This window comes from Hippoglossus hippoglossus, chromosome 16, assembly GCF_009819705.1.
Source record: "Hippoglossus hippoglossus isolate fHipHip1 chromosome 16, fHipHip1.pri, whole genome shotgun sequence".
Lineage (NCBI taxonomy): Eukaryota > Metazoa > Chordata > Actinopteri > Pleuronectiformes > Pleuronectidae > Hippoglossus > Hippoglossus hippoglossus.
In genome coordinates this window covers 645663-655809 of record NC_047166.1, presented here as the reverse complement: position 1 = coordinate 655809, position 10147 = coordinate 645663, and the positions used below count along the sequence as shown (strand labels likewise).

The 10147-nt window shown below is 45.3% G+C and overlaps 2 protein-coding genes across 6 annotated transcripts in view; one reads left to right on the top strand and one right to left on the bottom strand.

The window, feature by feature from the left end:
* Positions 1-37: 37 nt before the first annotated feature.
* LOC117776543 (sodium bicarbonate cotransporter 3-like) overlaps positions 38-10147 on the bottom strand; it is a 29508-nt gene continuing 19398 nt past the window's right edge. For 2 of the 5 annotated variants that reach the window (XM_034610530.1, XM_034610531.1), the window contains 12 exons: positions 5336-5581; positions 4881-4986; positions 4181-4342; positions 3933-4046; positions 3253-3414; positions 2918-3169; positions 2686-2754; positions 2433-2606; positions 2225-2356; positions 2071-2159; positions 1884-1988; positions 38-563 (listed from right to left, as the gene is read on the bottom strand). In XM_034610530.1, the coding sequence (XP_034466421.1) occupies positions 482-563; positions 1884-1988; positions 2071-2159; positions 2225-2356; positions 2433-2606; positions 2686-2754; positions 2918-3169; positions 3253-3414; positions 3933-4046; positions 4181-4342; positions 4881-4986; positions 5336-5581 (1693 nt within the window). In that variant the 3' untranslated portion in view covers positions 38-481. The remainder of the gene's footprint in view (positions 564-1883; positions 1989-2070; positions 2160-2224; positions 2357-2432; positions 2607-2685; positions 2755-2917; positions 3170-3252; positions 3415-3932; positions 4047-4180; positions 4343-4880; positions 4987-5335; positions 5582-10147) is intronic. The other 3 variants (XM_034610534.1, XM_034610535.1, XM_034610532.1) reach the window with 2 other exon arrangements.
* LOC117776546 overlaps positions 6342-10147 on the top strand; it is a 4521-nt gene continuing 715 nt past the window's right edge. The window contains exons 1-7 of the mRNA XM_034610538.1: positions 6342-6662; positions 7345-7395; positions 7820-7948; positions 8138-8417; positions 8871-8956; positions 9399-9449; positions 9600-9728. Of these exons, the coding sequence (XP_034466429.1) occupies positions 6536-6662; positions 7345-7395; positions 7820-7948; positions 8138-8417; positions 8871-8956; positions 9399-9449; positions 9600-9728 (853 nt within the window). The 5' untranslated portion in view covers positions 6342-6535. The remainder of the gene's footprint in view (positions 6663-7344; positions 7396-7819; positions 7949-8137; positions 8418-8870; positions 8957-9398; positions 9450-9599; positions 9729-10147) is intronic.

The following is a 10147-nucleotide window of genomic DNA, read 5'->3' as shown; positions in this document are numbered from 1 at the left end:
ACACACACACACACACACACACACACACACACACACACACACACACACACACACACACACACACACACACGATCATTAAATGACGGAGTAAAAACCTCGTGAGTCGGAGCTGCTTCATTAAAGCACAAACACAGAACTTACATCATAAAATTAAACTTCAGCTGTTTTCATCAGTCTGGAAAAAAATCAGCATCCAATCGGATCCATGCTTCAGCAGCCAATGACAGCGCAGCAGCGAACCAACCAGAAACATGAGGTCATTTCCATACGTGGTGGATTTGCTCCCAGGGGCGGAGTCTCCATGATTCACCATAAAACGATGAGAAAATAAAAAGTTCACCTTCGTCAACACGACGAGGTGAAGCCTGATTGGTCCTCGAGTGAACTTTCACCTCGGCTTAGAGAAGTCGGATGAGTCCCATTATTATTGGCAGCCACTCCCCACCTGTGGCGCCACCTGGTGGTGCAGAGCATCAGTTGATCATAGGGACGTCTCTGCGTCCACAACTCTTCGGCCGTCCTCGTTCTCCACGTTTATCTGGACGCTCGGCAACTTCTCCAGACTGAAAACAACAACCAGTGATCACAATGATCAGTGTCATGACTACGACTCCTGCATTAGAACATCAGCCTTCATCTAGCGACCCCCTAGCAACCACCTTCGACCCCTAGCAACCACTTTCAAACCCTAGCAACCACCTTCAACCCCTAGCAACCACCTTCAACCCCTAGCAACCACCTTCGACCCCCTAGCAACCACCTTCAACCCCTTAGCAACCACCTTCGACCCCCTAGCAACCAACTTCAACCCCTTAGCAACCACCTTCGACCCCCTAGCAACCAACTTCAACCCCTTAGCAACCACCTTCAACCCCTAGCAACCACCTTCGACCCCCTAGCAACCACCTTCAACCCCTTAGCAACCACCTTCGACCCCCTAGCAACCAACTTCAACCCCTTAGCAACCACCTTCGACCCCCTAGCAACCACCTTCAACCCCTTAGCAACCACCTTCGACCCCCTAGCAACCACCTTCGACCCCTAGCAACCACCTTCAACCCCTAGCAACCACCTTCAACCCCTAGCAACCACCTTCGACCCCCTAGCAACCAACTTCAACCCCTTAGCAACCACCTTCGACCCCCTAGCAACCAACTTCAACCCCTTAGCAACCACCTTCGACCCCCTAGCAACCAACTTCAACCCCTTAGCAACCACCTTCAACCCCTTAGCAACCACCTTCGACCCCCTAGCAACCACTTTCAAACCCTAGCAACCAACTTCAACCCCTTAGCAACCACCTTTGACCCCCTAGCAACCACCTTCAACCCCTAGCAACCAACTTCAACCCCTTAGCAACCACCTTCAACCCCTAGCAACAACCATTGACCCCCTAGCAACCACTTTCAAACCCTAGCAACCAACTTCAACCCCCTAGCAACCACCTTCAACCCCTAGCAACCAACTTCAACCCCCTAGCAACCACCTTCAACCCCTAGCAACCAACTTCAACCCCTTAGCAACCACCTTCGACCCCTAGCAACCACCTTCGACCCCCTAGCAACCACCTTCGACCCCTAGCAACAACCATTGACCCTAGCAACCACCTTCAACCCCTGGCAACCAACTTCAACCCCTTAGCAACCACCTTTGACCCCTAGCAACCACCTTCGACCCCCGAGAAACCGCGCTGACCCCCTAGCAACCACCTTCACTCAACACTTCAATAAAGTTTAACAACTGGACAATTACCGAGCAACCACATGTAACATGACCCAACCACTTGTGAAAAGTGATTTAAAATCTGATGGTGACATGTTGTAAATTTGTCACCATCATGTGAGTCGACCAATCACAGTGAGTGTCAGCTGGTGATGTTTTACCTGTGGCAGCGTTTCAGACCTTTGCTGTCAGAGTTCATGGAAACGGATTTCCAAATGCCGCTTTTGGCCATTTCATCGGAGATGTTCACCTCGGACGGGTCCACTCTGCAGAAACACACACACACATGACTCCCTGCTGCCCAGGCTCTGTGTTCACCATGTTCAGTGTGTTCGGTTATCGACTCACCGTCCTTTAAGGTTTTTGATCGGGAACTTTATAACATCTCTGTCGTAAGGCAGATCGTCGTCCGCCTCCTCCAGCATCCGCTGAGCATCCTGGGAAACAGACACAGTGTCAGCGAGGAACCTGAGGCAGAGAGAGTTTGGTTTCAGCGTCTCACCTCCTTCTCCTTCTTCTTCTTGTCGTCCATCCTCTTCTTCTTGCTCTCTGGAATCAGGTCGTCGAGCCAGCTCAGCTCTCTCTTGGTGAAGAAGAAATCCAGAAGCTTCCTGATGAACACCAGAGCCAGAACCTGCAAACAACGAGAGGAGATGAGTCGCTGAGTTCAAGTGATAATAATAAAAAAACAGAGGCTGCGTTTGACTCACCATCATGGGGAAGATGACGGCGGCGGCTGAGGCCTTGATGGTCCAGAGGACGATGAGGCAGGACAGCTGCACCACAGTGAAGACGTGGACCTTCCACAGCGGCACGTAGCGCAGGTAGATCAGGTCCGGCTGGTGTTTGGCCGGCATGCCGAACAGTTTGATCCTGTCGAACAGCTGCAAACGGAACGACAGAATAAAAACACAAAACCAAACAGCGACAATGCTGCTGTGGGACAAATAAACAGGAAGTGACCTGGATGCCTTTGAGCGAGGACACGCCCATGTAGAGGAAGACTCCGTACAGGACAGGCATCGGGATGAACTGAGGACAAAAGCAAACGTTCAGCATGAAAAGTATTTTACACTGTGATGGCTGAGGAGAAACAAATATATATGTAAAAATAGAATAACATATTTTAGAATAGTGACGTATATAAAACACAAAGATCAGCTGAGGTCACTCGAGGACGACGGGTGACGTTTACCTTGAGGGCGGAGGTCATGAAGACGGAGCAGCCCATCAGGGCAAAGATCATGAAGCCAGTGACTCTCTGCTCTCGGATGCCCAGGAACTTTGGCTGCTCGCCGGGCGCCGCGCACTCCGACTCCAGCTTCAGGCTGTTGACGTGGGAGATGGAGAGCACGGTTGCTGCCACGAACCACGGCAGGCCCATGATGGAGCACACGCCCAGCATCACCGCCACCACCATCAGGTCCAGGTGATAGCCGCAGCCTTTCTGCAACCACAGCGCACACGTTCAGGAGGGGGGAGGGGTCTATCACAGAGATACCTGTCAGTCTAACCCTCGCTCGTCCTGACCTTCAGCTTGTTCTCCTTCCTGTTAACGATGACTGCGGTGATCTGTTGGTCCATGAAGATGAGGATGGTGCAGAGCAGAGCGGGGACGGCAGCAGCCAGAAGCGTCCACCAGGGGTTCGGTCCCAGCGGCGAGATCAGCCACCCTCGAGTGTTCGACGTGGGCTGAACGAACGAAGACAAAGAGCAACGCAGGAAAAAACTAACTGTAAAAACAGGAATCATGAAGTTTCTGTGTGAAACTGAATCCTCTGAACGTTTTGCTCCGTCAGCATCTTTTCACTGTTACAACAATCCACCAATTCATCAATACACAGAAAATTCATTGTGAACTCTTTCAATAGTAAAATGATCGTGAGAATATTACTATATATATATATATAGTAATATATATATACACACACACCATACAAAAAAAATAGAATTGGAAAATAAATAAATAGATAAGACACTAGAATCTGAAGGGTGATAATCAGTGACTTTCGACCATGAACAAAGTTTCTTGTTCAACAAACCACAGACTGCTCGACATCAGGAAACAGAATCTCTGATTAAAAACCTGATGATAAAACTAACTTTAGGCTCATGCTTCATATTTTACATCAGTTTAATGTTAATAAACTGAGCAACATGACAAACATGATGCTGTGATGAAAACAGAGTGGCGTGAAGTCGGGCATTACCTCGAAGCGGTCGGGCACGTTGAGCTTCGGCGAAGGAATTCCAACCAGATAATCCACCAGCACCATGATCATGATGGTCAGGAAAACGGCAAAGTCGCTGATGGTCGATCGAACCTGCAAACACGGAAAACATCCTCATCAGAGTTTTCTACCTGCTCGTGATTCAGTTTAGAGACAACTGGAAAACACAGTGTGTGTGTGTGTGTGTGGAAATCAATATAGGGTTAGGGTCGGCTAACGTGACGGACCTTGGTGGGGAAGTATCTCTCGGTCTTGAACTGCTTGAGGAAAGACGAGAGGAGGAAGGTGGTGAAGAAGAGGATGATGGACCAGAAGAGGACGTCGGGGACGTAGGGTCTGTCCTGGCTGCAGCCCGAGCCGACAAAGTCCCCGTGTAAACCCAGACAGTCCTGGAGACAGAGGGTGGAAGGTTAGAGTCAAGAGCTGCAGTTCCTCTAACGTCCACTAGATGCTGCTGCTGTGATTATACCAAGTATGTTACAATGAAATAGATACAAATATAAACAGTAAATACAAATCGACGACATGACGGCTTCCAAAACTGAAGCTTCACGATCGCCCCCTGGAGGCTGGCTGCAGTACTGGTCATAAACCCCATGTTAGCAGATGGGACAAATGGTTTCTGTCATTTCAGCTCGTTCTTATCTCTCTGATGTTTGTTCAAGTGTTTCTGATCAGTTTGGATTTAATTCATTATTTGATGATATAAAAACAGGCTGAGACGTCATGATTGACAGCTGACTCCTGATTGGTCAAGCATATGAATGGGCGGGACCTTGATACCATGACTCCACGATCTGCACAGAATCTGACTGCAAATGACGTCAACAACACAAGAGGGCAGCGTTCGTATCTGAGATACTTTAGCTTCATGTAAATGAAGACGTGTCATCCATCTTTAGTTACAGTGTGTGTGGCTTCCTGCACCTTCACGCTCAGCTGGTCCCACTGGATGTTTTCTGAGGTTAAGTTCTTGCTGCTCCAGACCTGCTGGACGTCAGCAGAGGCGTTGACGGGTAGAGAACAACGACACCTGCCACAGAAACAAAGAGGTGAGGCAGGTTTTTACAGAGAGATTTAGTTTTTATATATATATATATTATACATAGTTTAATCACTGTCACACGGGTTGTTATGACAACAATTATAGTAGGTGTAATAATATAAGTGATAATATTCATCTTCACCCCAATCAACCAATGCTTACTTTTATCTTGTAATAATCTAATGTCATGATGATGTCATGACGTCACTGATCATATGATGCAGAATAATTATCTGATCAATATCAGTTTCAAATTGTTTCTCTATGATCTGTGGAGACATCTTGGGGAATGGGACTTTCCGGACACATTGACCTTTGACCTATGAGCTTGTCTCACGTGTAGAGGCTGAGGTTGTCCAGCTGGATGTTCATGTTGATGGGGAAAACGTCTGCCAGGTGGAACAGCTTCTCCAGAGCCTCGTAGATGAAGATGATGCAGATGAGGGCGGCAAACGCCTCCTCGGTGAAGCGAGTGATATAACAGACCAGAGAGCTGGCGTCGGTGGCGACCAGCAGCAGGCACAGGAAGGCCGTCCACAGGCCGATGCTGGTCCTCAGAGACAGGTAGGACAGACCGTAGTCACTGAGGACGACCAGAGAAGACAGGAGGAGTCGCATCAATGGAAGCGTTTAGATCATCAGTTACATGACACAGTCACATGATACATCACAAATATCTACTGTCAAATTCCAGCTTCATGTTGAGCTGCAGATAAGATGATCTGACTGATGAAGTAACCAATCAGAGAGCAGAACACAGACCTGATCAATACTTCACCAATCAGTAACCACAGAACAAACATCTACGAGATGAGGTAGAGTTCAGAGGATTCTGATCAATCACATGTTCATAGTTCATGTATACATGTACTTATATACAGTCACTGATCATCTTTATATACAGTCACTGATCATCTTTATATACAGTCACTGATCATCTTTATATACAGTCACTGATCGTCTTTATATACAGTCGCTGATCGTCTTTATATACAGTCGCTGATCATCTTTATATACAGTCACTGATCATCTTTATATACAGTCACTGATCATCTTTATATACAGTCACTGATCATCTTTATATACAGTCACTGATGGTCTTTATATACAGTCACTGATCATCTTTATATACAGTCACTGATCATCTTTATATACAGTCACTGATCATCTTTATATACAGTCACTGATCCTCTTTATATACAGTCACTGATCCTCTTTATATACAGTCACTGATCATCTTTATATACAGTCACTGATCATCTTTATATACAGTCACTGATCCTCTTTATATACAGTCACTGATCCTCTTTATATACAGTCACTGATCCTCTTTATATACAGTCACTGATCATCTTTATATGCAGCCGTTGTCAGTTTCATGGATCTTCAGTGTCAAAGGTCACCGACCTCCTGTCATGTTTTGCACTGAGTCAACAGTGACTCTGCACAATCATGGGACATGGAGCAAAGTGCGTCTCTATAAGAATCGTCCCATCTCACAGCCCGTCTCTGCTGCAGCTTGAATCCAACAGGTAAAATGCTTCAGCAAGTCACTGCCCTGCTGCTGGTCCTGGCCTGGTCCGGCTCGGCTCAGCCTGTCGACAGCATGGCCGAGCTGAAGAAGGTGCGGGTCGCCCTGGAGGAGCTGAAGGCCGAGAGACAGGGTGAGACTACGTCTGACGCAGCTGCTCCACTCCTGAATTCTCCAACATGAACCAACACGTGCAGTCAAACGGGAATTTACTAAAATCTATGTTTTAATGGGTCGGTCTCACTTTTCAGATTTGCTGCACACAGAGAAATTTAATATTCAGATCAGAGACCGTGTTTTCTTGTAAAATAGTGTAATCTTGGTGTCGTGGGAACATTTCCACACTGTGACTCTTACTCTTTAGTATCGACATCTACGTTGGTCAATCAATAAGAAATGAAGGAATAATAATAATCCTCAGTTTCTATAATTTGCTAAATCTTCTGTACAATCTGTAACCTACTGCACATATTTAGATATTATAAAGAGTTTTGAAATAAAATAATTTTCTACGTTAAATTAAATATATATATATAATTTCAAATTTGCACCTCTCATAACTTTATTTTTCTCCTTGCACTGACAGTACTTGCTTTTTAATTTGCTTCATCTTTCCCACTATTTTTACAAACTAAGTTTGTCATAACCAAACACCAAAGCTTATTCCACGAGTCAACCTCCTGATTCTATTAGTGATGCATAGAACAAAGTGTGAAGCCCTGTGATTGGCTGTTCTCTTGCTGAACGGCCCCTCGACTCTTCTTCACGTGTCAGCGGCTCGTTCACTGTGTTTTCATTCTGCTTCTTACGAACAGTGATGAGCGATCGTCTGGACATGGCCGAGCGGGAGATGAAGAGAATCCGAGGTGAGAAATGTCAAAGGTTAGGATTTACTTCAACACGGCTTCTTTTAAAAGGCCTCCGTAAACGACTCTAGCGCCCCCTGGAGGGAAAATTATTAATGTGAACAAAAACTGAACTTCACTGAACAAAATCTACCTCCGACTGAAATTCAGCATTTATTAAATGTTTATATACTGAAATGATTTATCAATTGGTCAATTTATTTCTGTCATTTCTGGAAGGAAAAACTCAGTAACAACCAAATACGTGGTTTTATTTTTCCATTTTAAAATGTTTTTTATTTGAACTTTTCGTCATTACTTGTGATGGACATTTTAACATGTCATGATCTAAACAATCAAAAAGAATAAAAGTTGGATTGATCACATCATGAGCTGAAGCCCTGATCCAGTTACATACTCACATTTCACCATTTCCTTTGAACAGAAACCCCTAAAGTTGCATTCGCTGCGTCGCTGGGAGGAAACGGCCTCGTGAAGACGACTTCAGGCAACAAAGACCTCATCTACAACGACGTCCTGACCAACGTGGGCGAGGCTTACAGCCCGGCCACAGGTGAGACATCGTCAAGTGCAAACTTTGTTTCCACCCACAACAGAAGTTCTAGAGTGAACCTTCCTGTCGGAGTCTACAAATGATCAAACCTTCGATGCCAATCCAGACACAGGAAAAAACAGGTATATTTTGCTGAGATCAACTTCACCTTAACACACTCGTCTAAAATACGCTTAATTTCCCCTCCAGGTGAGTTCACGGCCCCGATTCGTGGAGTCTACTACATCCGCTTCACCGCCAACGCCCCCACCGGCTTCCCCATGAGCGCAGTGCTCTACAAAAACAGCGCTTCGATCCAGTTGATCGCCCACGAGCAGCCGTCCGGCGAAGGCAGCGACACGGCGTCCAACGGCGCCACCTTGCTGCTGGAGCAGGGAGACAAGCTGAAGATGGTGCTGTGGCACAACACTCAGATCTGGGACAACAGTAACCACCACAGCACCTTCAGCGGCTTCCTGCTGTTCTCCATGTGAGGACCAACACACAACGACCACCATCACCACCACACTAGCATAGAAGGAAGTCCTACAGATCCAGTATTAACCGAGGGTCAGGTTATCAAATTTAATATCAGTTGTGATGACTTTAACGACCCCAACAGGATCATTTCAGTTTGTCAGAGTGGATGTCAGGTTTCAGACTGCCGGTGGTTCTGGTTTTCAGCAGGTAAAGGTCCAGTGGGTCAGATTCAGGTGAAGGAGTCAGCTCTTATCACAAAAGCTCTCTTGAAATCTTCTTCTACATGTGGGACTTTTTCATCATTATGACAGTTTTAGATTTTACACTCCACACTACGTTACCCGGCTCTTCCTCACACTATCCAGAGCTCTTAGTGAATCACCAGGACATTTACGTTACCAGCAGCAACATTAATCACAGGCGAAGACTAAGATGGACCTCCTTCTCTTCTGCGTGTTCACAGGGAGGACGGACCTCCAACAGAGGGCGCCGAAGACCAGCTAAAAACCTTCCAGGCTTCAGTGAAACAGCTTCAGGCTGAAACCTCAGGTAGGACTCGCTGGTCACTGCTGGTCCTCATTGGTTATTTCACTCATTCCCCTCCATGCTTCTGTTTAATTGCACCTTGAATATTTAATATTCTGCTGATTTTGATGCATCACAGGTTCCACTCGTCTGTCACAGTGAATATTGTTCTTGATGTATCAGCTGTAAATTCTGTTCTCCTCTTTCTTTCATTTCTTCACTGTGCAACTACATAATGTGATATAACAGATTATTGTTTTGCATTTGGTTGCTGTAACGTCGTAGGAGTGTTTTCTTGGTCTTAAATCTCAAAAGTACATTTTCTGACTGAGATCAACATGCTTCTATATATTTGGTATTTTAACAGATCATTTTTTTTATAAGTAAAAGAGATTTAAAAGCAAAAGAATAAAATTACTTGAATTTCTCATCTTTAATCCACTAATGAGTGTGTGTTTGTCTTCAGGCATCAGAGAGCGACTGGAGGCCACCGAGCAGGAGCTGAAGGCTGCGAGAGGTCGGACACTTTTCGGATTAAACCAGAGTCCACATTAACTTTCAATCCTCTATAGCACACACATACACACATATATATATATTTTTTTTTTTCAAAAAACGTTTCTTAAATAAATATCCATAACAGGAAAAACATGATTGTTTTCTTCAGAAGTACCGAAGGTGGCGTTTGCAGTTTCCCTCGGAGGAAACGGTCTTCAGAAGACGACGTCCGGAAGCAGGACGCTCATCTACAAAGACGTCCTGACCAACATCGGACAGGCGTACAACCCTGAGACCGGTCAGTGAAGACAAACTAACACACACCCAACGTATTACTGCAACCACAACTTTTGATTTATATGTGTTTTAACAACACAGCTTAAAAAACATCGACTGGAAAGTGAAAGGAAATTGTTGCTGTGTTCAACATATCTTCTTTTTGCCATTGGCTAAGTTCAGGTTGTATTCAGAGAAGTGATGAACAGATAATTCTCAAGATTAATATTTCAGATGTCTTTGCTCAGGAGGCCAATAAACAAGTTGTGGTTTCAGAGACATTTTTCTAGATGAGAAAAATTTGAACTGTCCATAAAACATTTAGTGCAACAGAATAATCCGCCTGTTTGAGTCCACAAAGCTATTTCATATTTGATCCTTCCCTCTCTAAAGCGTCTTTGAGAGCTTTGAAAAGCACTATATAAATGCATATAATATTAT